The following is a 26,733-nucleotide window of genomic DNA, read 5'->3' as shown; positions in this document are numbered from 1 at the left end:
CCCAAGGGCCAGTAGCTCTTGGCAAAATACAAAGGACCCCAAATTAGCCCTTTGAAGATAGCCCCCCACACTATCTGCTTCTTTCATTAGGTGCCTGCTCTTTTGAGATTTTGGGGAAAGCCTGAGATGCATCAATCTGGCCCTAAGGGCTCTCTGGGGGGGACTCTAAAGAAACTTGTGGCTCAAGGAGTAAGGTGCCAGTCCCATATGCTGGAGGTGGCGGGTTCAAACCCAGCCCCAGCCAAAAACCACAAAAAAAAAAAAAAAAAAAAAAGAAACTTAGAGGGCAAGGCCCAATGCAGAGGAATGGGGTGTTAGTAGTGGAAACTCCAGCACCTGATACCCCAGGTTGGATCAGTATCTTAGGGGGCGGGGGAAGCCAGAGGAGTGAGTAGCTCTTTGCAGATCTCTCTCTCTCTGGAACTGTGAAAAGTGGGTGAGAGGGAAGAGCTGACCCCTAAGAGAGAGAACCCAGGGAACCTATGTGCTTTTAGACCTAGTTTGATCCAGGCTGCTGTGTGGGCAGCCTTGCCTCTCCCAGGGCCTGACTATGACAAGCAGAGGCCACCTAGCCTCACCCATTCCCTCACCTCATCCTCAGGTGACCAAGCCCCCTGCCAAACAGGCAGAACCAGCCCGGCAGAGCCAAGCGGAGCCCCCTCATTCCAGGAGTCCTGAGAGGCAGCTCCAGTGGTCCTCCCTATCTCCCAGAACATCAGCTAGGACCCCTGAGAGGGAGCTGCGGACAGAGAGACCTCCAGAGAGTGGCCGAGCAGGCCGGAGACAGCCTCTGGGGGAGTGGCAGAGTCAGGAGGAACCACCAGGGTCCCAGTGCCCTCACAGGCCCCAGGAGAGGAGCTGGAGCAGCCAGGAGGAGGGCCCGGACCCTGGGGGCTGGCAAAGATATGGGGAGCCCAGCCTGGGGGCTGCCAGAGCCCAGGAGGAAGCATGGAAGGGCCCTCCCAGGGAGTACAGGGCGAGCTGGGGACAGTCAGAGGGCTGGGGGGACCTCCCCAGGAAGCCGGCCCAGAGGGTTTGGGGCAGCCTGCAGGAACTGTCGAGTCCCCACCAGCCTATGAGCCCCACGGAGAGCTCCTGGGCAGGCCCACCTGAGTTCTCAAACCCCTGGCAGCCTGAGACACCCACTGGCCCTGAGAGGCACCCCGAGCTTGACTGGACTGACTTACTGGGCTTTCTCCGGGCACCTGGGGAAGGCTCCTGGGCCCGTCTCCCGAGGCTGGACTGGCAGGGCCTGCTGGAGCTCCTGCAGGCCCAGCTGCCCCGCAAGGACCCAGCCGGACACTGGGGTGACCTGGCCAAGGCTTCAGGGCCAGAGCCAGGTCCCCCAGACACAAAGGAAGTCCTGGAGCAAAAGCAACACAGCCAGCCTTCAGGCTGGGCCGAAGCTACCCCAGTCAATGGACACGGCCCTGGGCAGTGGCCCCAGAGCCCAGCTGAGCCGCCCAGCCCTGCCCACACCTCCACCCAGTGGCCAAAGACCAAAGTGACAAGTGGACCAGAGACCTCCACTATGGCTGGCCTGGAGCAGATGGGCCAGCTAGCGAGCAGAAGCCCCAGCTTGCCAGAGCTAGAGGTACGTCAGTCCCACCTCCCAAAGGTAGCCAGAAAGTCAGCCCATCCTAGACTTAGAAAGGCCTCCCCTGTGAGTAGCCTGGGCTCCTGCAAACCCTGCATGCTCAGACCTCATCCTCCCTGCTACCAAGACCCGCCCTGACCACCAAGCTGGCCCAACAGTGGTCATGACCGACACATTTTTGAGCATTTACTACATGCCGAACCTAAGTCTGAATGTTTTACATGGACTTTTTCCATTTAGTCTCCACAGCAACCTGATGAGAAAGACATTATTTATGGAAAAGGCAACTGAGGCAAAGAATTAAGCCACTTGTCCAAGATCACAGAGCTAGTGGGAGGTGGAACCCAGGTCTGGTTGATGTAGACCACCCGGAGGCCTCAAGCAAGATGCTCTGGCCAGGGCCTGCTCCCCTCCTGGGCCTACCACATCTTGCTTATGTTGTGTCCGGCAGTGGGTGTCTGCCCCTGCCTGGGACTGCAGCCATTGAGGTCATGTCCTCTCCCCTCCATCCTGCTGTACCCCAAGTTCAAGACTCCAGGGCAGTGTCGCTGACCCCTCTGTGACTCCTATAGTTCTTCTCAAATACAGAGAAGAGGCTGCAAAAATGCTGAGTTGAGTGGGCTGCCGAGACAGACTGCTTAGATGAGGGCCATGTGCAAAGATAGCCACATGCCTGACACACAGTAGGTGCTCACCCTTCCCCACCTCAGTAGTACTTTGGTGCTGCCTCAAATCCCAGAGTATTTATCTGAAGATGGGAGAGCGTCTGGGGGCACGGTCCTGGAACCCAGAGCCCCGCAGCCTAGCATCAGCTCCCTATGAGGACGGCACGTGGTTTCGGATACCAGCTTCTCTTGGCCTCGGTCTCCTGGAAAATAGGCCCACTGCTTCCCTAGCAAGCAGCACTGGGTGGTGGGGAGACTCCTGCTGTTCTTCCGAAGCCTCCTCATCTCCTGGGTGCATGGTCTGATGCTACGTCCTCCCCATGTTCTCTGTGCCAGGCCCTGAGCACAGTGCTTTATATGTCTTGCCACATGTGGCTCAAGTAGATATGAGACAGCAGCCACTGTCTCCATTTTACAGATGAAGAAACTGAGGCTTAGACTTTTTATAGGGATTTGCCAGGAGTCCCATGTACATAAGTTGTGAGATACAGGAGCAGTGTCCACTCCGAAGTGTGCTTTCAGCCACCACATTGTGAAGCCCCCAAAAGGACTGGGGACTCCCTTGCCCCTGCATTTCCCTCTAATCAATTCAGTGCACAGACACCAGAAATGCAAGAATTAGCCAGCTTGGTCCTTTCTCGAGTTGCCGTTAGACTGGTTGGAGAGGCAAGTAGACTACAGGCAGCTCGGGGAGGACAGAGGCCGTGTCCCAGTGGATGCTGGGGTGCTGCAGGCTGGCCCAGTCAAAAAGGAGATGAGGGCAGAAAGATTTAGCTAGTTTGTCCACAGTGAGGCTCAGAGGTCCTGGGAGGCCAGGAGAAGATGACTGGGGAGGGCAGGAGCACCAGGTGCTTCCCTCTATGAAAATCCTTGGCATGGCATTCAAGGCTTTCTTCCCTTTCTCCCAGCCCAGATCTGCCTCTAGTGCTAAGCAACATCCATCATCAGTCCATCATCCATTCATCACCCAGCTATCCATCCATCATTCACCCATATGACATTTCTTGTTCGCACATGTCCTTGTGACATTGTCCATATGACATTTCTGTTCGCACATGTCCTTACCTTTGCACATGCTATTCCCATTGCCTAGGATTCTCTTTCCTTCCCCCCTCACCCTCCAAATGCTTGTTCACTGTTCAATTCTCAGGTGAGGTGCCCTGTCCTGAGAAGCCTTCCCTGAATACTTGACCCAGTCCCAACCTGGTGATGGTCCCCTTCAGGGCTTGGCAGTTTTGCTTCTTTCCATTTGTCATACTGTGTTTGTCATTTCCCCATAAGAGACATAGCTCCATGGGGGCAGGAGCTGGGCCTACTATATCTCTGCACCTCTGGCCCCCGGCCCGGGGCCTGACATAAAGGAGGGGCTCAGTGCAGGGGATGGTTGATCAGTGAATACATGGATACTTGCGTGCACACAAGATGAATGATGAAGGCCGGGCGTGGTGGCTCACGCCTGTAATCCTAGCACTTTGGGAGGCTGAGGTGGGTGGATTGCCTGAGCTCACTGGTTCAAGACCAGCCTGAGCCAGAGAGAGACCTCGTCCCTAAAAAATAGCCAAACCAGCCCTCGTTGTGGTGGGCGCCTGTAGTTCCAGCTACTTGGGAGGCTGAGGCAAGAGAATCGCCTAAACCCAAGAGCTGTAGGTTGCTGTGAGCCATGTGACGTCATGGCACTCTACCAAGGGCGGTAAAGTAAGACTCTGTCTCTACAAAAAAAATAAAAATAAAAATAAAAAAGCCAAGTGTTGTGGCGGGTGCCCGTCATCCCAGCTACTTGAGAGGCTGAGGCAAGAGAATCACTTGAACCCAAGAGTTTGAGGTTGCTGTGAGCTCTGACACCACTGCACTCTACTGAGGGCAACAAAGTGAGACTCTGTCACAAAACAACAACAACAACAAACAAGATAGATGATGAGGGGTCAGTGGGTAGAATGACAGATGACGGCTATGTGGTTGGGTGATGGATAGATGAGGTACCAGTATGTTAAATGAATGATAAATAGACGTGTGTTGGAGAAATGTCATATGGGTGAATGATGTATGGATAGCTGGGTGATGAATGGATGATGGACTGATGATGGATGTTGCTTAGGAGATGCATGGGTGTATAATGATGAATGGACAGATGGAAGTTGGGTGGAATATGGATGGATGGATGTTACATGGATGGATAAATATCAGATGATGGATGGTAAGTGATTATTGGAAGGATGGTTAGATGGATGACGGATGGATATGTGGGTGTTGTGTGGGTGGATAGATGATGGATCAGTACAGGAGGGCTATGGGAATGGGTGGCAGACAGTGATGTTGGACAGATGAGATGGTGGTCAACGTGAGATGCACATTGAATGGCTGGATGTATACATGGATCTACTGTTGCTGGATGCTGGATGGATGTTGGATGGGTGGATGGATGGTAAGTGGACAGATGAGAAGGTGACTAGATGGGTGGACCCCGGGGATAAGCCAAGCTAAGCTGTGTTCTTTCTTTTCTCTAGTTCCAAACAGAGGAGCCTGAGGAGTCAGAACCAAGCAGAGGCCCAGACTCCCTGACTGACCAGACGCGGGCAGACTCGGTAGTTGGGTCATGGGCATGGGCATGTATGGAGGGGAGGGGAAGGGAAGGGAAGGGAAACCAAGCAGACATGGGCTGAGTTCCTTGGAAGAGGTCTGGGCCATCCAGACCAAGGCTGGCTCTGCTACAGGGTCATCTGTATGCATGGGGGGCCTGGAGAAGAGGGGCTCTGGAAGAGCCAATCATGAGTCACCTCTGACTTAGGGACCTGGGTAGGTGGAGGACCCTGGGATTCAGAAGCCCAGGGCTCTTCTTCTAACTTGCTGGACTGCCCTGAAAAGGTTATGTCTTTCCCTGGGAAAACAGTGGTTTGTCTCTGATGGTTTCTGAGGACAAAGTCCTTCTAGTTCTAGAAGGCCAGCCCAGGCTGAGAGCAAAAGTAGGGCTTTAGAAGCTGGAGGCAAGAGAAGGCATGAAGAGAGCTGAGGAAGCGCCTCAGCCAGCTGGGCCTGGAGGGACTCTTTGTCATGGAGGCAGGACAGATGTGTGCAGGGGGCCAGAGGCATGGAGACGGCTCTGAGGCCTGGCTGCAGCTGGCCACACAGCTCTGCCCCGCCCTCCCTGCAACCTGCCAAACAGACTGTTCTCATCACCCTCAGCCTCCAGAGAGCTGAGGTCAGAGCTGAGGGCCCTGGGAGGCGAGGGCAAGAAGACAGACTGTTTGGGACTGTACTTTCCTGTCCTGCTGCTCCCTGTGCCACCTCCTGAAAAGCCAGGTATAACAGAGAACATTTGTCTGGCAGCCTGGAGTCCCCCGGCCTGGCTCTGCCGCTAATCAGAGCTGGGAGGATTCTGTCCAGCCCCTTACTGTGGAGACAAGGAAACAGAGGCAAGGGAGTTCTTCCAGGTCACACAGCAGCCAGAGGCTGAACTCAAACTAGAACCCAGGGTGTGGGACCCCTACCCTCCCATGCTGCTGCCCAGCTCTGCCCTGATCTCCTGTGTGGCCTCACTCAGAGTGCTATACCTGCTAGAGCCGCAGTTCTCTGTATTAAAGGGCCGTGGCATTAGTAAGGTTGAGACCTACTGTGCTAGAGGGACCAGTCTTCCCTTCTGTGACATGGGAGGGGATGGGGACTCTGAGCAGTAAATGTGCTCCCAGCCCACACGTGGCCTCTGACACATTGCTCTTCCTCTTCCTGGGTTATTTCTTCATACTTCCTGGAGGCAGTTTTGAAATGGGGCTGTCTCAGTGACATGGAAAATCTCTCAACTCTCCTCTAGGCAGCTTCAACTGGACAGCACTGATAACTACCTCATTCATTCACTCCATACACTCATGTACACTTAGTGAGCACCTTCTGTGTGCCTGTGTGCAATGAGTCAGGGTGCTACCAAGTTGCTTAGTCTGATGAGACAGTTGCACACTGTGTGGTCAGGGCTGTGATGGGGGAGTGGTAGCAGGGTGGCGACACTCCTTTCCCCAAAGCCCTTCTGGACCTGCACTTTGATGCTTCAAGTCTGCTTCCAGAGAATCTGCAGAGTTGGGACACCTGGGCTCTGTCCTACCTCTGCCAGTAAATTTCTAGGTGACTTTGCATAAAGTCCTCCCACTGCTGTGCTAGGGTTTTGGTTTCTCCAACAAAGATAACTCCAAAATGGGGAGCATTTAGGGGTGCTGGGGTGTCTGTGGAAGTCTGTAACTCATTCTTTTTACTTAAGTGGTAGCCACAACCTAATGTCCTGAGGGTCAGAGGTGTGTGACCCTTGGCTCCAGATGGTTGTTCATGGGGAAGATCGGCTCAGAGTTTCTACACTTTTAGATATCTTTTTTTTTTGAGACAGAGCCTCAAGCTGTCACCCTGGGTCGAGTGCTGTGACGTCACAGCTCACAGCAACCTCCAACTCCTGGGTTTAAGCGATTCTTTTGCCTCAGCCTCCCAAGTAGCTGGGACTATAGGCACCCGCCACAACACCCGGCTATATTTTGGTTATAGTTTTCATTGTTGTTTTGGCAGGCCTGGGCTGGATTCAAACCTGCCAGCTCTGGTGTATGTGGCCGGTGCCTTAGCTGCTTGAACTAAAGGCGCCAGGCCACCTTTAGATATCTTAAGAGGAACAGGAAATATATTTATACATCAACTCTTCTAATTATTTAACAATGGAACCCAATGAAAAGTAATCTGAAAACACCATGTGGGTAGAGCACACATCTGTGGTCTGCGTTCCCCTCACGGTGCAGCCATGCTTTGACTGAGTTAGGGTGGTGAGGCGCACATCTACAGGGTGCTGAGCCCGGGGCCTTGTCAGCCAAACACAATGTAATGAGAATGAGTAAACCAGTTCTTTTCTCTGCAGCTCTGGGAGGGGAGAAAGATGGGAACCCTGGGTCTTTGCAGAGGGGCATGGCAGAATGGGCAGGGGAGTCTGTAGCCAGGGATGCCCCCATCCCTCCAAAGGGACCTGGGGCCAACACTGGACCCTGTTTGACAGGCAGACAAGAGGCCAGCAGAGGGCAAGGCTGGGAGCCCATTCAAGGGCCGACTGGTGACCTCATGGCGGATGCCCGGGGACCGGCCCACGCTGTTCAATCCGTTCCTGCTGTCTCTGGGGGTCCTCAGGTGGCGAAGGGTAGGCTGGCTACAGCGGGGGTGATGCACGGGTGAGGGTGGATAGAGAGGGTGAGGGGAGGGAGGAGACTGATGTTAGAGTGGGGGGCTGAGAAGGAGGGATTTGGGGTCCCCACATGAAAGGAGAGGTAGACACGGAGCTCCTAAGCTCCCCCAGTTTCTGCGAGTGGGGCTGGGGGGACATTAGTTTTCAGGGTGAGGGATGATGGAATAATTCATGCAGCTGAAAGCTTCCAACTAGCAACTTCCTGCCAGCCAGCCCTGGGCCAAGGGGAGCCAGGTGGGGGGAGAGGGAGAAGGCCTTCAAGGGACTCTGGGATTGCAAAGTGTGTCTCAGATCTGGGCCTGAGCCAGTTTCACAAACATCTGGCATTACGTAACCCTCCCCTGCCCCGGAGAGGGCTGTAAACACTTAGACCTCTGGTTGGGGTTTCCTCAAGGGCAGGGAGGGGAGGTGACTGTGACTCGCTTTACATCTGCAGGGCCATAGGCTGGCTCCTGGGGTCTGTTCTCTCAGTGACAGGCAGACTCTTCCTTGTTCTATTGCTCTGGGTCCAGCGCTAGGCTGGCCACCGCACAGTATGCCCATTCTCCAGATGAAGGGGCTGAGGCTCAGGGAGGTCAGCTGACTTGCCTGAGGCTGCACAGCTAAGGTGTACAGGAGCTGATTTTCTTCATTCCCCATTAAGAGTAGGGTTGAACTCAATTGTGAGCAAACTCTCAATTGTGAGCCTCGGTTGCCACATTTGTCTATTAGAAAAAAATCTACAGAGACTCTCATGGGTGCAGGGAGGACTCAGGGAGACCTGAATACACAGAGGTTGGTTGTGTGTGTGGAGGGGGTTGCCTAAACACTAAGTTTCTTATCCACTCTGTAACTTCCTTTCTGCTGCTCTTTGGGAGTTAAGGCACCAAGGGCTGTCAGGCAAACATAGTTATCTGAGTAGGGTGGTACCTTCAAGCCATGCACAGGCATTCCCTTATCAGACTAACTAAAGGTCACTAAAACTGAACATGTCTGCCAGGAGGGGCCAGGTAAATTATTGGTAAAGAGAAGGGTGAGAGAAGTGGGGAAAAGCACTCTGGGATAATAACAGTGATGGTTACCGGCAATTATTATGCACCTGCTATATGCCCAGTTCTGAGCTCAGGGTATGGCATGCCCGATTGATCCTCACTTCTAGGTGGGGTTAGCTTCATCTTGTCCATTTTACAGATGAGGAAATGAGACTCAGAGAAGGAAAGACATTTGTTCCAAGTCACATGGTGGTCAATGACCAAAGCTGAGATTCAAACCTTGCTCCGCTGACCTCAGAGCCAAGTATTTACATACACCCTTCATTCTCCCTGTCCCCAACATCCTGATCACCCTGGGCCCTCCTACAGCCCTAAGAGTCTCCACAGATCTTTCCCATTACACACATGTGGCAACTGAGGCTTGGTGAGTTCCACTGAAATTCTCTCATCTGGGAATGAGAAAAATCAAGTGTTAGGGATGCAACTGCCAACAGGGTCTTCCAGAGAGATACTTGGAGCAGCTGCAAACATCTCTTGAGCTGAAGTAGTGAAATGAGCCCGTGGCCAAGAGCCAGAACACCTGGCCTTGAGTTCTGTCCCTGCCTCTAACACATTGTGTGCTCTAGGCCTATTGAGGGATAGTTGGAGGCTGGATAACCCCAAAGTTTGTTACTATGTTCTTGCCAGTTTAACAACTGACTCCTGGGGCTGTGCCATCTCTATCCTGCCAGCACAAGTATGGTTCCTTCATTTGTGCATTCATTTATTTCTCCATGTTTACTGAGGATGTATTGTGGGCCGAGGCCCTGGGCTGGCTGCCAAGACACAGACAAAAAACACTCCAGCCCTGTCCACAAAGAGCACGGTCAGGTGAGGGCACTGACAAGTAACACAGTGTGGTCATCGCTTTAGGGGGGAAATGTACAGATGCAGGGAGCACTGGGCAAGGAGCTTCCAAGTGTGATGCGCACTCCTTCGGGCTGAGAGTTGAAGAGAGACATTTTCCAGGCAAACAAACATTTAGAGGGAGGTTGGAGGGAGGGAAAAAGAATGAGTATGTGAGTGTATGTGTGTATTGGGGCACAGAAGACAGGAAGGGAAAGTGTTCCAAACATGACAGAGAACATGTGCAGTCAGCAGGTCCAAAGAATCTGGCTCATCCTGGTAATTCCCAATAGTCTAATGTTTTTGTCCCTATGATGTCAAACATGCATGTGGAAGGACAGAGGAGGGCAGGCAGGGGACAAATTTTGATGGATGCTGGCTGCCTAGAATAGGAATGTAGAGCTCTTCTATCAGCACTGGTGACATATGGAAGAACTTTGAGCAGGGGAGTGGACTGGCCACTGGGTTGAGGGTACTAGAAGGGAAATCCTAGGAGCTGATTCTATTAGGTGCCAGGCCACTGGGCCAGGACCTTGGTGGTAGGTGAGATCTTCTGTTTGTTCACTCATTCTTCCAAGAACTGAGTACCTGAGTGAGGTGCAGGGGTACCAAGAAGGCCAGTTTCTAGAATTAGAAATTAGATGTTCTTTTTTTTTTTGGTGGTTTTTGGCCGGGGCTGGGTTTGAACCCGCCACCTCTGGCATATAGGACCAGCGCCCTACCCCTTTGAGCCACAGGCGCTGCCCGAATTATATGTTCTTATCCATAGCCTCATTCCTCAAGGGAGAGAGACTGCCTGAAGGAAATGCTAGGAAAGGATTTCAGCTCCCTTGGGGTATTCATTTCTTATTCTGCAAAATGGGGATAGTAATTAAAAGAGCAATAATTTCTTGGCTCGGCACCTGTGGCTCAAGTGGCTAAGGTGCCGGCCACATATCCTGAGCTGGCGGGTTTGAATCCAGCCCAGGCCCACCAAACAACAATAAGGGCTGCAAACAAAAAATAGCCGGGTGTTGTGGCAGGCGCCTGTAGAAGAATCGCTTGAGCCCAGGAATTGGAGGTTGCTGTGAGCTGTGATGCCATAGCACTCTACCCAGGGCAACAGCTTGAAGCTCTGTCTAAAAAAAAAAAAAAAAAGAATTTCCAAAAAAGCAATAATTTCTGGATCCCAAATCAAGATGGCAGAGTAATAGAAATGGCCACTATTCCAGCTCCCCTACCTAAGGATAAAGAGATTGCCGTAGGTACTTTATTTGAATTAACACTTAATTCTTAAGGCAACTTCATGAGGTAATAGCATAACTCCATTTTACAGAGGGTGAAATTGTGGTTGTCACCCAGAAGTTAAGTTTCTTGCTTGCCTAAGGTAACATATGGATTGAATCACTATGCCACAGGGCTTCCTTTAGTGTATTTTGCAACACATTCCACCAAGATCCTTCTCATCTGCAGGACTCATGAACTCCTGCAGGCAAAGATCCTCAAGCAAGTATTCTGGGAACGAGAGCAATGGATGTCTGGGGCCCTTCACACCTGAAAACCCAAAGTCCTTTTATCAAAAAGGACACGTTTGTGGGGAGTGGGCATTTGGGGAGGGCCCTATCATTCAGACCTCACTGTGCCCAGCTTACTTCCTGGGAATTTCCTCTCTTCTTTCTGTGACTCTGGACAAGCAGACTCAACTTTCTGAAAGTCCATTTTTTTCTCAGTAAAATGGGGACAAGGAAACTTCCTTCTCAAGTCTGTGATGAGGACAAAAGTCAATTTTACACAGGTAACTAGCGGGTTCGGTAAGGGAGACCCGCTGAATGGGGGTGCTTTGCCCACGTCCCCAGCAAACCAAGGTGTCAAGTCCTACTGGCTCCGCCGCTCGGTAGGGCGGCTCCGGGTTGGGGCGCGCCGCGTTGCCGGGGCGATGAGGAGCCATTCCCGGCCGCCCCCCTCCACCTCTGCACCGCCGCAGGACGCAGCCACCTGCGCGCCGAGCCCTCCCTTCCTCCCAGCGCGTCCACAGCAGAACCGGCCCACCCTCCGGCTGCTGCCGCCCGCGGCTCCACTCCCAGCCCCTCCCTCCGGCTCCATCCGCCCGCAGCCGCCCGCCTCGCGCGCCAGTCCCGTCGCGGCAGGCCCCGGCCCGCGCTCGGGTTGGCCCGCCCGCCGCCCCGCGGCTGTTTGTCCCGACTTCCCCGACGCCCATTGGCCCGCCCGGGTCCTCCCAGGAAGTTTGAAAAAAAAAAAAAAAGTTTTATGGGCGGATGGAAGGGGCCGGGGCAGGGCTGGGGAAGGGAAGGGCCGGAGGAGTGGCGGCGGGCTGCCGAGAGGGGCGGCGGCGGCGGCGGCGGCGGGGTGCCCGCGCCGCGGAGCCCGGCCCGAGAGCCCCTAACGCCGTGCTGCCTCCTGCTCCCGCCGCCCAGAGACGCCGCCATGACGGTGAGTGCCCCCCAGGAAAGCCTCTCCGCGTCCCAGGCCGAGGCAGGGCCGAGCCTCCCGCTTCCCGGGCAGCCCCCTTCTCACTTCCCCGAGCCGAGGAGAGGTCTCAGCTGGAAAGACAGGAGACCTCAGAGGCTCGGGCCGGCCAGACCTGCCTCACCTTTCCCGGGGCCTCCTACTCACTTTTCCTCTCCGACTTGCCCCCAGGAGCCTCCAAGAGATGGTAACTGCCCGTCCCGGGAATCCCCTTCCCTACTTTCCGGCCACCACTCTCCAGTTGATTCGGAGCGACCGTTTTCCACCTCCCCTCTAGCTCCCTAGTTGAAGATCTGATTCCCCAAGCTGCCAGGGGCTCCCAGGGCCCCACGCCGCGGGAGGAGCAGAGATGGGTTTGGCCTGGGACGGGGGTCTCGCCTGGGGCTGGAAAGGGGCCCTGCCTGGTTCAGGTCGCAGAGATCCGTGCCTGGGAAGGCTGGCTGACTGGGTGGGGGCTGGCCCGAGGTTGGGTGTGTGAGAAAGGGCTGGACCGTCCCATCCAGTGTTCTGAGAGCCCCTTCCCGGACGTCTAAGCGCGGGATAGCATGTTCACCCGGGCTTACCACTTAGCAGCACTGGGCCTTGGGTGGGGCAAGCCTGCCAGCGAAGTAGGGGTCAGGCGCGTTTGCCTTTCTTACGGGGTTGAGCTTTACCCAAGTTCTATTAATTCCTGTGCTTTAATTATCATATTGAGTTCACTGTACTCCCCATTTCACAGGATAAACTGCCCCCGGGGAGGGGCATTGATGGGTAGCTGGAGGTCACACCAACTGTAAAGGGAAGTAGAAGCCCCCTTTTGGGTCAGCCTGGCCTCCTGACCATGATGTTCTGAGAGGGAGCTGCCTTTGATATCTGGCCAGAGCCTTAGGGAGGCTGACAGCCTGGTGGCCCTCCTGAGGGGAAGATGACCAGGGTGTATATTTCAGGTGTGTGCTCCTTCAAATGAGGGCGACTCTGATGAGGAGTGGGCTGTGCTGCTGGGGGGGCGTGGCTCTCAGGGCCCCTGCCCTATGAGTGTGATGGCCTGGTCCCAGTGCCTGGACTTCCTCAGCCTCCGCACATCCTGCCACCTCCCTGCTGGCCCTTCCTGTCCTCAGCAGCCTCCCCTTCCCTGTCAGGAGCAGGGGGATGTGGGGGGAGGAGCTGAGTCAGTGTCCTGGGGCTGGGAGGAGGGTGTTTGCTTTGCCCACTGGGTGCCTGCCAGGCCCTGAACTGGGTGCTTTCACATTAGCATATTTGATTCTTTAAGGTTGGTGGTAGGTAACAGCCCCATCAAAAGAGATGAGGAAGCTGAGGTGTGGAGAGGTGACATAGTTGGTCCCTGACTGAGCCAGAGTTTGTATCCAAGTCTGCCCTAGTTTTCTTTCCCGGGAGAGATAAGACATGTCCACAGTTGCTCTGCTGTGTGTGGAGCAAGGGTAAGGCTGCTAGAAGCAGTATGTCCAGTGCTTGGAGGAGGGACAGCACGTTCCTGCTGGCGGGAGGAGGGCTTCCCAAAGGAGATGTCCTCCTGTGAACGTAGGACTGTGTCAGGTCGAGGTTTGCTGGGGAGGATGCAGCAGTATGGATGCAGGCTGGTGGTCATGTTAGGGAAATAGTGTGAGCATAGAGAAGGGCTGAGAAGGAGGGCCTTCAAGCTGGGGAAAGTAGTTTGGGCTTTGGTCGGGGCAGTAGGGGAGCCACCAAAGGTTTTGGAGCACAGAAAGCTCATGATCACCACTAACAATGCACCAGGGCTGAGTACTATGGCTCACACCTCTAATCCTAGCACTTTGGAAGTCTGGGGTCAGAGAATCACTTGAGATCAAGAGTTCAAGTGCAAGACCCCGTCTCTGCCAAAAACAGAAAAATCACATCTGTAATCCTATAACACTCTGGGATTCCGAGGTGGGTGAATTGCTTGAGCTCAGGAGTTCAAGACCAGCCTAAGCAGTAGTAAGACCTCCATCTTTACTAAAAATAGAAAAACTGAGGCAAGAGGATCTCTTGAGCCCAAGAGCTTGAGGTTGCTGTAAGCTATGACACCACAGAACTCTATTCAGGGCACCAGAATGAGACTTTGTCTCAAAAACAAAAAAAATCAGCTGGGGGGCAGTGCCTGTGACTCAAAGAAGTAGGGCACTGGTCCCATATGTCGGAGGTGGTAGATTCAAACCCAGCCCCAGCCATAAACTGCCAAAAAAAAAAAAAATTGGCTGGGCATGGTGGCATTTACCTGTAGTCCCAGCTGCTCAGGGGGCTGAGGTATAAGGATCGCTTGAGCCCAGGAGCTTGAGTTTGCAGTGAACTATAATCATACCAGTGCCTTCTACCCCATTAACAGAATGAGACTCTGTCTCAAATAAAACCACAAAGCAACCAAAAAAACCCTAAAAAGGTGTTCACCAGGTTCAGCCTGGCTGCCATTCAGAGCTGAGCCTGCTCCAAGCTTTACGTAGGTCACTACAAAGTTTTGAGACAGACTTTGTTATGGTCCATTATTTCACTTCCAAGAAACTCAGTTGACAGTGTTCTTTCTTATTCACCCGTGCAAGTTGCAACTTGCTCTGCTTATCAGAGTTGTTGGGAGGGCTTCATTTGTTTTTGTTTTTATATTTTTGATTTTTGTGTATCTCCAAACTTCTGTAATGATCCACGTACACCCTTTTCCTTTCCCCACATACAGCAGTGGCACAGGTGTGTGAGTGGGTGACTGCTTACAGGCTCCGGGGCGCTGGTGAAGCTGCGGTGGAGCCTGGGGTCAGGATTTTCTCTCCCCCTTTGCCTTAGCCTGTGTACAGCTTTACCCCTGGAGCCTCATTCCCCAGCCAGCCACTGCCAGGCATCAAATTATATACCTGTTCACTTGTTTACTGTCTGTCTCTTTCCTAAGATCCATAAGGGCAGGGGCCTTGGCTCTCCTTTTCAACCAATTTCCTGGCCTAGAAGGGTGCCTGGTGCTTTTTAAAAAGTTCTTTTTTTCTGAAAACACTCCCTGAGTCCTCTGTCTGTGCTGGGTCTTAGGGGATGAACAGGCGTGTCCTCGACTTAGCATTGCTTGTAGTCTAGCCTGGGAGGAATAAGTAAATGGCTTCAAGATAAATCAGAAACACAGCAGAGGCTTCGCCAAGGGGCTGTGGGAGGGCAGCACAGGAGTGGCTTGTGGTGCAGTGTGTGACATGCCCTGGAAAAGGGACCTGAGGTGGCAGTTGAGCTGGACTCAAGAAGGGGCTGGCCTGGTCAGCGGAGGAGGAGGTAGCCCAGTGTTTCAGACAGAGGACACAGCATGTGTGAAAGGCCTGCTTCCTGGGGTGCTGGGGATCTGCAAGGCCTCTGCGGTGGTATAAAAGGGGGCCCTCGGAAAGAGGAGGCCAGGGTAGAAGGGTGTATTGAAGCTTTTGTGCCATCCTGAGGCAGCTGGACTTTGTTTTGAAGCCACCTGGAGCCATCCCTGGAGATTTTAGGCAGGATGTGATGCTAGGCCTTGTAAGTGAGTCCCCTTGGCAGATTGTGCTTGGGGGGACTGTGGCTCAGGCAGGAGGTGGGACTGACCTTGGCCAAGGCGGGGCGTGGGCTGTGAGAGCCTGTCAGCGGTCCTAAAAGGAAGGAGGACAAACTGAGCCTCCAGCAGTGGGCAGAGAGGTGGTTCTGGAGGAGCCCTGTGTGAAGGTACGGCCAGGGGAGACTTAGGTTATCAGACTTTTCCACCCTGGGCACAGGTTTCCTTGCCAAAAGGGTTTAAAACTCCAATGGCAGCCTCCTCTCTCGAGGTCGCTGTGCCATGTCGTGCCTGACCTCTGGTGTGTGGTACGTCTGTACTGGCCTCTGGAGGGTCACCATGCTTCTCTGTGTACAGGCACATTCAGTTCTCTCAGGACATTTGGGGGAGAGCAGGACACCCTCATCATTTGCCCTGCCAGGCAGCAAGGCTCAGAAAGGGGTGTGTGACTTAGGAAGGTCACCGAGACTCTGCTTCCCGGGCAGTCCCCGGGGTCCCAGCCTGTCATTCCGGTTGGAGAGCCCTCGCCCAGCCACTTGGAGCCATGGCTGCTCTCCCAGCCCTGACTCAGTCCAACTGGCGACATTGTCTGCTCAGCAGCCCTTTCAGGGGCTCTCACTTGGGTCAGCTCTGACTTGGGTCAGTGATGTCAGCTCCATGGGCCCAGGAAGCTGGGGTGAAGGGACTGTCTGAAAAATGCAGGAATTTAGATCAGGGAGGTAGAAAAGGGTAGATATTTATTCAGCAAGTTTTCTCTGAGGCCTGCTGTGCTAGGTCCCGTGCCAGGTCTGGAAGCCGTGCGGGTCCCAACCTGAGGGGATGTGGAGCCAGGTGTGGTCACCAGTCTTTACCTTGGGACCATTTTGGGTGGCTTCTGTCTTCAGTAGCAGAAGAGAGAGCAGACAGGTTGAATGCAGCCCCAGGATTTCCCAGCTCTGAGCAGTGCCTGTGTCCCCTCCCTTAGGGATGCAGAGAGAGGCTGCCAGCCTGCTGATGTTCCCTGACCATGGCTATGGATGGTTCTGGATCCACAGCAGCCTCAAGTCCCTCTTGGTTCACTTCTTCCACCTGAGAAAGGGCTCTCTAGGAGAAGGGCAGGTCAGGAGAGGTGGCCAGGTCAGGTGGCTCTGGTTTCCAGCTACTGCTGTCGCTGCCCACCCCACTGAGCCATGCCATCGGCTCCCTCCACGCAACCAGACACCTTGGCCTGGTGAGGCTGCGATGTAGGAGCTGATAGGTGGGCTCAGAGCCATGGCAACAGGTGGCTGCCTCTTCCTTGCCTGTCAGCCTGGCCTGCCCTGCTCTCTTCCTTGCCATTGGGCAGGAGCTGATACCACAGAGGGACCAGGATCTAAATGAGAGAGGTCTTCTCAGTGGGCAGGGAGGGTCTAGGAGCTGGCATCCACCAGATGGGCATGGTCAGAGCAAGGATGAATAGGTTCTTCATCTAGGTCTGGGGTGGGGATGCCTGGCACAGGCTCCTGTGGACCATGCTGCAGCTGGGTGATCCCAGGCCCCAGGGCTGTGTTCCCCTGGGGAGCACCCGGAAGGTAGGGCTTGCCAGGACTGAGATGCCATCTCCCTGGCCTTCCGAAAGAGATCTGCTGGAGGAGGGGTGGGGGAGGGGGGGCGTGGGCAAATGTTTCTGACCCCAGCCTGGCACTGGCTGTACCTTCTGGGGTCTCTAGGAGACAAAAGAAGGGCGGGACTGGTTGGATCACAGGGTCAGTAGGTTAGGGCAGGCACATTCCTGATAGCTGCCTAGGCCACATCAGAGAGAGGAGCTGAATAGGTCACTCAGCCCTGCTGGTCCAGGCTGTTCTCTGAACTTTTCTAGGGGTCTCTTTACAGGCAGAGTTCTCTTAGCCCTGTCTCTCTCACTCTTGGATAAGGGGGTAGGCTGGTGAGAGGGAGCTCGGACATCTGTGGTTGTAAGTGCCAGCCACCTGGCGCCAGTCTCGTGGCTCCTGGAAAATGTCAGGTGTTGGGGAAAGGGGCCAAGGCTGCCTCAGTAGCTGGCAAGCTGCTTGGATTTGGGGAGTGGGGTCATCTGGGTCCTTAGGCCCTCTGGACTGGCTTCCTAGGAAATCAGTCTTGCAGGACTTGGGGTCAGGATAGGTACAGCATGCCTTTGTCACCAGCTCCAGCTGGCTTCCTGCTGGGCTTGACTCATCTGCCTCCTCATCTCCCCATAGCCTGATCTGCTCAACTTCAAGAAGGGATGGATGTCAATCTTGGACGAGCCTGGAGAGGTAGGAGAGCTGAAGTGGAAAGGGGAGGAGACTATGCTGCTGTAGGATCCTTGGGGATAGCCCAGGAGGCTGAGGGGTCCTTGGCCCGTCCGGCTTTCTAGAGACCCCAGCCTCTGGCAGTGGGGGTGGGTCTAAGGTGGAGACTGGGGTGAGAACCCTGGGGGTAGAGGCTGCTGGTCATCTCTCTGCCTCCTGGAGCAGTTTGCAGTGTGTGAAAGTGGCAAGGAGTGGAGGCCACCTACCCCCTCACACCTGTGTCCCACCCCCTGCTCTCACTAAGGGCCTCTTGGCCCTCTTACCTCAGGATAACCCTGGCTGGGAATGGAGGATCTGGGCAGAAGGGATCACGGGGATCAGCTGGCCTGAGTCACACATTGATTTCCAGCACTTGGCCACAGGGCTGGGGCTCACCAAAAAGGCACTGGTTGAGTCAGAGCCTCTTCTAGGCCTCAGTGGCCATGTCTATGACATGGGCATAATAGATAGCAATGATTATTCACAGAATAGATGGCAAGGTCACAGAGATCAAGCATGGAAAGGGTCCCACACCCCCTGGCATCTACTGACCTTCCCTTCCCTTGATGTATCTGCTCTTGGAACTAGTGGTGGCAGTGGCTGTTTCTGTCCTTTCTGTGGCCAGGCTGGAGCTGGCTCCCTGCCACCCTGTCTGGGAGGGGATGTCTCCCCACCCCAGCCCTACGTGTGCCTGTGGTTCAGGTCTGCATGCAGCCCGCATGCTGCAGAGGGCTCAGAGCCAAAGGGAATCTCATTGTGTTTCCGGCCCACATGTTTTATTCCCTCCAGCTCACAGCCTTCCGTACCCGCCAGCTGCCCACCCGTCCCCTGGTGGCTGCTGTCCAGGCTCACACAAGGCCTGGAACCCTGCCAGTGACCCTTTCCTGGCCTCTCCACCCAGGTCCCCAGAGGGCAGAGGGATTATGGGCCCCACCCAGAACTGGCTGTTACTCATCCTCTATCACAGGATTTTGGAATGTCCAAGCTGGAAGGGACTTGGGAGTTCAGCCAGCTCACCCCTGGGTGCAAAGACAGGAGACTGGCCCATGAGAATGTCCACTTCTTCCAGGCTTAGCAGCACCTTGGGCAGACCCAGGCCTAGAACTTGGAGCTCCATCCATCTCCCATTCTAGATAGTCATAGGCCACGTTTGGAAGGGCCAAAGAAATGACTTGGCACAGAACCCCTGCCTTGCTTTACAGAGAGACAAGTGAGGTCCCTGGCAGCATTCCGTCCACTAAGAGCAGAATGGTTCTAAGAGGGTCAGCCTCCTAGAACAAACACCCAAACCTGGTGTCCATCCCTATGCCAAGTGCCATGAGTGAGAGAAGTACAAGGGAGGATTCGGCACTTCTAATCTCAGCAGAAGCTTTAGAGACTTCTTAGTAGCCCTGTTTTATAGTTCAGAAGACTGAAGCTCAGAGAAGTGGAGATACTTGTCTGAAGGCACACAGTAACTAGGGAGCAGATGAAACCCAGGTCCCTGCTAAAACCCTATTTCTCAGGGGAGGGAATGTAGAAAGAAGTAGAAAGTGTCATCCCTGCACACTTTGGAGATCATACTATCTTCTTGAGAGAAGAAAACTAAGTACTTGAAGCAACAAACATCATGGACAGGGCTTGATGATGTGGGGAACCCTAGGAAGGCAGGAGACTGGGTGACATTCACTGACCCAGTTAATAGGCAGACTCAACAGGCATTCCCATGGGGTGACCAGAATCCCAGAGGTGGAGTGGGAGTTTGGCTGATATCAGGCTGTTCTTCTGGTGACACCCCACCCCTTTCCTACATGCCCTGCCATCCCAATCCCAAACCACAGATCATAAGTGTACAGATTAATGCAGTTTCTCACGTGCTGCATATGTGGGTAACTAGTACACAGATCAAGAAACAGACCATGCCAGTACACAGGCACCATGCAGTCCTGCTCTCTGGGAGACCTTCGTCCTCAACCACCATGGCAATTGGGGGGTGTGGGCGTGGGGGCATATGGACAAAGACTTGCGGTGCTCTGGCTTCACTTAGTCCCTGACTGCTAGCCAAGTGACCTTACGTAGGTCACAACCCTTCCCTGGTCTGTACTGGGATGGTGTACAAGAGGAGGCTTGGAATCTTCAGGAGGGGTCTGGGAGCATCAACAAGTCAAAAAAGAGTTCCAAGAAAGAAAGGGGGGTGTGGTTATGGAGGAAGAGCTGCCCCTGAGGCTCAGAGAGGAAATGGAGGGACCAGGCCTCAGATTGGGTTTCTGACCCTAAGCTGCTGCCCCACCCCTGCTGTCTGGCAGCACCCAGGACACCTGCAAAAAGCACACATGTGGGCTCTTTCATCCTACCCTCCTCCCCCCCACTCATCAGCACCTCTGCTTTGCAGTGGAAGAAGCATTGGTTTGTGCTGACAGATTCAAGCCTCAAGTATTACAGAGACTCCCCCGCAGAGGAGGTGAGACAACCAGTGGGAGGGCGTCCTCTCCCCATCAGGGGCTGATACACCCTAGAAGAGGCTGGGATGGCCTGGCTGGGGTCAACAAAGTGGGTCTCCCAGGGCCCACCTGGATCAGGGCGGGTGCTTCTGCTCCAGGCAGATGAGCTGGATGGTGAGATCGACCTGCGTTCCTGCACAGACGTCACTGAGTACGCGGTGCAGCGCAACTATGGCTTCCAGATCCACGTGAGGCTGCATGCAGGGGGTTGGGGGGTGAGGGTGGGGGTCAGCATATCTGGAGGCCCCAGAGGAGGTTTTGGTGCTGAACATGGCTCATCATTGAGGTTGCTCATTTATCAGAGGCCCTGAGCCCAGAGCTGGTCAGAAGCTCTGGTGTCAACACTTAACTTATCTGGGGAGATCTTAGAGCCAGCAGGATTTTCCCTAGGCTGCTGGAAGGGAGGTTTTGTGCTCTCTGCCTACTCCAGACTCAGGACCTTAGACACTGTCCTGAAAAGCATCGTCCATGGTGGGGAGGGAGCCATGGGGCTGGCCATTTGGCAACCTACTCTGGGCTGGACTTGCAGACCAAGGATGCTGTCTATACCTTGTCGGCCATGACCTCAGGCATCCGACGGAACTGGATTGAGGCTCTGAGGAAGACTGTGCGTCCAGCTTCAGCCCCAGATGTCACCAAGTATGTGCTGATCTGGACTAGGGCCTTGGGGGAGACAGTTACCTTTGCATCCCTGGGTGGGATTCTGTGCACTCGCCTGAGGTCCCTGTGGTTGTACCTTTTGGGCCTCAGTTTCTCTATCAACAAAATGGGAAGAGGGCAATGAGCATTTTTGGTGTTCATGCAGAAATACATGAGGATTTGAGGTTTGATCTGCCATCTCTTTAATCCGCCATATATTGGGAGAGAGGGAAGGGGCTTTGGCTTTTTGGGAAAGATGCCTGTGCATCAAAAGCCCCTGCTTAGGTGCTGTTCTGTCTCTGAACTATATATTGCTTCTTGGCTTTTTGGCTAAGATCAGATGTAGTATCTGTCTCTCTGCCATGTCTGAGCCGGTGTTCAGGAAGAGGGCTGCCTAGGTTGTCTGGCTCGGTGCATACCCCTCTTAGGATGGGAAGCTCACTTCCTCTGGAGGTTGCCAGGGATAGAGGAGCAGGAGGGCTGAGTTACCTGGTTGCAGAACCTCCGTAAGTATAAACAGCTGCCCATGGGGACCTGGGATTTGCAGCTGCTGGGCACCAGGAACACAGCGTGGTATTGAAGTGAGTGAACAGGAGGCCACAACCTGGCCACACCCTGCTGTTCAGCCTTAGGCCAGTGGCTTCCCTGCCTGGGTTTCAGGTTCCTCCTTTGTTACATTGGTGTGTCATGTCTGTGCATGTGTGAGGATATACCCGGAGCCCTTTGTAAATCCCAAAGTACTGCACGGTTGGACTGTTATTTCGTATATCAGCTCTGGTGCTTTAACAAAGAAGCTGGCTGAAACAAGGTAGATGCTCATTTGTCTCTCTGGAACAGTCCAGAAGTGTGCAGTCCAGGCAGCTCTGTGGCCTCAGCTCACATTATGGCGAGAGGGGACTGTTTAGGTTCTCATGAAGTCCCAGCCCTGTAAGGGGAGCAGCCTGTCATGCCCGATGGCTGGAATGCAGTCACATGGCCACGCATAGCTACAGTGGGTGCTGGGAAGTATAGTTTTCAGCTGGGTGACCATGTACCCAGCAATTGCAGCGGGAGGAGAGGAGAACTGCCACAGTTGTTCCGTCTCAGCAACATGTTCTGTCCACCCAGAGGTCCCTGTCTTCACCTCATCCACAGTGACCGTGGGCATCTCTTCTATTCTACCGAGAGCCTTGTGAAGCCCTGGCATTTCTGTTTGTTTATTTATTTTGAGACAGAGTCTCACTATGTTGCCCTCGGTAGAGTGCTGTGGCATCACAGCTCAGTGCAACCTCCAACTCCTGGGCTTAAGCGATTCTCTTGCCTCAGCCTCCCAAGTAGCTGGGATTACATGTGCCCACCACAATGCCCAGCTATTGTTGTCATTGTTGTTTAGCAGGCCTGGGCTAGGTTTGAACCCACCAGCCCTGGTGCATGTGGCCGGCGCCCTAACCACTGAGATATAGGCACTGAGCCTTCTGTTACATTTTTAATCCATTGATCACCTTTGGAAAGGGCCTCCTGGTTGCTTTCCATGTTCACCCACCTTCGCCTCACATCCTTCCTGTGAGGTGTTGCCTCATGTTCCAGATGAGATAACTGAGGCTCAGAGAGGGCAGGGGAAGCCAGATATCCTGGTCCCTCTGCTGGCGCTCAGTGGAGCCAGGATGTTCCCAGGGTCTGCTAGCGATGAAGCTTGAGTTCTCAACCTCTAGGTTGGGCTGCTTCCTCCCTTGGGGTCTGTCCCCAGCCCCTGGCACCCAGCTGGTACTCCAGAAGTACCCATTGTGGAGCTGATCAGGCAGGTCCCACCTGATGCAACTCTGCTGGTGCCCTAGGCTCTCGGACTGTAATAAGGAGAACACACTGCACAGCTACAGCACCCAGAAGGGCTCCCTGAAGCCAGGGGAGCAGCGGGTGTGCTCTGAGGTCATTGGCCGGGGTGGCCCTCGGAAGGCAGATGGGCAGCGGCAGTCCTTGGACTACGTGGAGCTCTCCCCGCTGACCCAGAGCTCCCCACAGCGGGCCCGCACTCCAGCCCGCGCTCCTGACCGCCCGGCCAAGCAGGAGGAGCTAGAGCGGGACCTGGCCCAGCGCTCTGAGGAGCGACGCAAGTGGTTTGAGGCCACAGACAGTCGGGCCCCGGAGGTGCCAGCTGGTGAGGGGCCACGCCGAGGCCTGGGCGCCCCTCTCACCGAGGACCAGCAGAGCCGGCTCAGCGAGGAGATTGAGAAGAAGTGGCAGGAGCTAGAGAAGCTGCCCCTGCGGGAGAACAAGCGGGTGCCACTCACTGCCCTGCTCAACCAAAGCCGTGGGGAGCGCCGGGGGCCCTCGAGCGACAGCCACGAGGCACTGGAGAAGGAGGTAGGTGGCACCACAGCTGGCCTCTCTGGGTGCTGCCTTGCCCACCAGCACCCCTCCGATCCCTACTCTTATACCCTGGCATTTGTCTTGTACACCTGCAGTGAAGGGGTACTCACTCCCAGGCCACAGACTCCTTTTGGTCAGAATCTTTTTCCCTGGACCTTGGTGTTGTGTTTGGTTTTGGTTTTTTCTTTTTAGTTCTGCCCTCAGCAGCCACAGAGAAGGGCAAAAGGGAAGAGAAGGGAGGGACCGTTTACTGTGCATCTCTGACATGCCAAGCCTTGTCCTCCCTGCTTCCAGGCTCCCACTGACCTGGACCCCCCGCCCCCTTAGGTGCAGTCTCTTCGGGCCCAGCTGGAGGCCTGGCGTCTCCGCGGGGAGGCTCCTCAGAGCTCACCTAGAACCCTGGAGGATGGCCATATCCCACCAGGCTACATCTCGCAGGTAAGGCGGAAGAACTATTTTGTGGGGAATGGGGGCTGGTCTCTGATTGCCGTGTCATCAGGAAACAGCTAACTTTTGGGGTGCCCTTCCTATGTGTTGGAACCTGCGTGAGACATGTGACATGGGTCATTTTATTTAATCTCCCCACAGCTGGTGGGCGTGGTCACTGTGCCCATTTTACAGACAAAGCCACTGGGCTCTGAGAGGTTATGTGACTTGCCTGAGGTCACCCCACCGGCAGGTGGCAGAGGTGGGAGTTGAGCATGGGTCCAGCTGACTGCAGAGCCTGTGAGTTCCCGTGTGACACTCTGCACTTGGACCCTTTCCCCTGCACCACCCTGGGAACATGGGAAGCTGGTGGCCCTGGGAGTCGCTCCCCAAACAGGGAATTTCTGCTCATGCCTGCCAGGCTGAGGCCCCAGCAAGGAGGTCTGCGGGACATAGGAGCCTCCAGTGGCCCTCAGGGAGTGCACCATCTGCCTAGGACAGCCGTTCTCAACGGGGTGATTTTTACCCCCTTGGGGACATTTGACTATGTCTGGTAACACTTGGTTGTCAGAACTGGGGCAACTAGCTCTCCAGAAAAAAAAAATGTGTGTGTGTGTGTACACATATACTTAAATAAATTTATTATAAGTTTTACTGGTATAAAGGATGCTTAGTATACAATTTACAAATAAAAATATAATACTTTTTATTGTGAATTCCACATAGCAAATGAATCTTTCTCAGAATGCTTTCAGTGATTTTTCCATACTCTTGTATCTCCAACTAATTAAGAAGTAGACATAGCTCTAACGTGTACTCTGGTTGACATTTTTGTTTATGCTAAATGAGTAAGGTGAGAAGATATACATATGTTGGAACTTGGTCAATGTTGTGAGCAACTTCTTTGTTGGATCAAACAATAGTTTTCTATTGAGAATATTCTATTAAGGATACTTCTGCAATTTTTTGTTTACAACATAATGGTCATAGATATCACACTGTTAAGCTTAGTCTGCATTACTAGCATTTTTCATCACTTAAGTCTAGGCAATCAACACAACAAAAAATCAAGTCCTGATTTGTAACATTTACCAATTCCTCTGTTGTAAAACTCTTACTATGGTGGATGTTGAGCTATCAGCATGAAGTCCCTGAACAAATGGGAAGAGCTGTCACAACATTCTGTAGTATTTCCACCAGACAGATACAATAGACATGAATAACCTCAAGCACACATATAATAAAATGCAGTGAAAAAATTAGGAAATGATAAATTTTGAGTGTCTATTACCTTGGGTTTGTTTTTTTTTTTTCCCTGAGCAGAAGTAATCTTTCTGCCTCGGCCTACCAGAGTGTAATACCTTATTTTTAATGTAATCAATTTAAGGTGTATAAATTTAATTTGTAATAACAGCTGTAAATAACAACTGATTCAAAAAATTCCTAAATATTTGACAATCAGCTATCTGTAGTCAGCACACTGTTGGAGAAAATAATGCTGAGACCTAGGCTCTGGGTAAGAGGAGCCTTCTAGAAGCTTCCAGGGGAGAGGTCAGGAGGGGCTGTCAGGAAGGGTTCCTTCCTGAGAGGTGGGCACTGAGCTGAGCAGGGTGTGTGCAAGCAAGCTGGAGGGAGACGGGGTGTGGGGGGCAGCGCCTGATGCTGGGAGCAGGCGGAGGAGGGCAGTACTGTCAAAGCCTCCCCTGAGGCAGAGGAGGGGGCTGGGCTCAACACCACAGCCTGTGGCAGGGGAAGACCTCAGAGGCCCCAGCCAGGGGCTGGTAGCTATGCTGGCTCTGGGCAGGTTACGGGACTGCTTTCTGAAGGGTGAGGCTAGGTGGGCCCCTCACAGCCACCTGAGCCTTGAGTGGCTCCCTCCTTTTCCATTTTACTCTCAGTTTGCAGGTGGGGAGATTGAGCTGAAGGCAGGCCGGTGTCTAGAATCCAGGCTTCCTGGTCCCCAGGGGCCCCATGGGGCTCTCCAAAGGCTGTCATTTCTCTGTTAGTTTGGGACAGGTGGGGGCAACAAGGGAAACAGGAGGAAAGGGGGGTGAGAGGTAAGAAGGGTTTAATTGGGAAGCAGAGCGAGAAGACTGGGGTGGAGTGACTCCAGATGCAAAGGTCATCAGAGAAGAGGAGCTGAGTCATCTGTGTCTCCCTCAGGCACAGGAAGAGGCTGCTGGAAACTCAGGACCTGGAGAGGTGACAGCTGAGAGAGATTGCCCAGCTGGTACCTCAGGCTGGGGTGGTACCTCTTTTTGGGGAGGGGCAGTTGCCACTTCAGGAGAGCTGTCAGGGGCTCTGGGCCTTCACCCAATGGACTTCAATGCCTCCTTCCCAGCCTATTACAGTGGGGGCCACAGGCATTTCTTTATCTACTTTGATGTTCATGTCAGAGATGGAGCCACTATCAGGACACCTTGGGCCACTCAGGAAGGTAGATCAGAGAGCAGCACCTACCTGGCCCTCTAGGAGCCTCTATTCATGAGGTAGTTCCCATCTCCTGAAGTCAGCACCTGTACCTCTGTTAGCTGCTGGGTCTGCTTGCCTGCTCAGGCCCTTTGAAGAGCAGTAATCCGTGTTCCCTGTCCAGGCTCAGCATAGGTGCTCACTTTAGGGACTGCCCATTCCCAGGGGGCCTGGGGGCTGCTGTGTGAGGCCTGTTTTACAGATGCTGTGACTGAGCTCAAAAAAGGCAGGGGCTTGTTCAAATCCACTTCAAGGTGCAGCGAGGACAAGGACCCAGCGTGTGGGACTCCAAAGCCATGTTTTTTGGTTCTAAGTGGGAGGATATACAGAGGGCAGGTGGGACAGACACCCTTGCTGTCTCCCTAAGCTGGCCTGCTGCAGGCACAGGGAAACACAGAATCCCTCCTCTGGCCCTCTGTGCCTCAGTGTTCCCTGGCTCTCCCCCTTCCCTCTTTTATTGACCTTTACACAGTTTCTTAATTATGTAAAAACATGTTTACATTTCCATAAATAATTCAAACCAATTAAAAGTTTGGAAACGAACACATGCCCGCTCCCTCTCCTGCCTGCCCCCACCCCAGGGGTTACCCCAGTGACGAAGGCCGCAGCTGCCTGTCTGTATTTGTTTCCTGTGGCAGCTGTAACAAATTACCACAGCTGCTTAAATGACAAAAATTTATTACTTTATAGTTTTGTAGGCTACAAGTCTAACGCAGGCTGCAGGCCGCTGCAGACTAAAACCAAGGCAGCGGCAGGGCTGGGTCCTCTATAGGTTTTCCGTGGGACCCACATCCTTGCCTTTTGATGGTTGCTCAAGTTCCTTGGCTCATGGCCTCTGCCTTCATCT

At 53.8% G+C, this 26,733-nt stretch overlaps 1 protein-coding gene across 3 annotated transcripts in view; it reads left to right on the top strand.

The window, feature by feature from the left end:
• Nucleotides 1-26,733, top strand: part of TRIOBP (TRIO and F-actin binding protein) — a 65,239-nt gene that overhangs the window by 29,041 nt on the left and 9,465 nt on the right. The window contains exons 9-17 of one of the 3 annotated variants that reach the window (XM_053584012.1): nt 602-1,594; nt 4,767-4,844; nt 7,277-7,414; nt 17,455-17,510; nt 19,858-19,966; nt 20,105-20,194; nt 20,536-20,645; nt 22,460-22,985; nt 23,319-23,429. In XM_053584012.1, coding sequence (XP_053439987.1) covers nt 602-1,594; nt 4,767-4,844; nt 7,277-7,414; nt 17,455-17,510; nt 19,858-19,966; nt 20,105-20,194; nt 20,536-20,645; nt 22,460-22,985; nt 23,319-23,429 — 2,211 coding nt within the window. Of the gene's footprint in view, nt 1-601; nt 1,595-4,766; nt 4,845-7,276; nt 7,415-11,525; nt 11,746-17,454; nt 17,512-19,857; nt 19,967-20,104; nt 20,195-20,535; nt 20,646-22,459; nt 22,986-23,318; nt 23,430-23,579; nt 24,153-26,733 lie in introns of those variants that run through there. The other 2 variants (XM_053584011.1, XM_053584010.1) reach the window with 2 other exon arrangements.

This window comes from Nycticebus coucang, chromosome 3 (genome assembly GCF_027406575.1).
Source record: "Nycticebus coucang isolate mNycCou1 chromosome 3, mNycCou1.pri, whole genome shotgun sequence".
NCBI lineage: Eukaryota > Metazoa > Chordata > Mammalia > Primates > Lorisidae > Nycticebus > Nycticebus coucang.
This window is presented reverse-complemented; position numbering and strand designations above follow the sequence as displayed.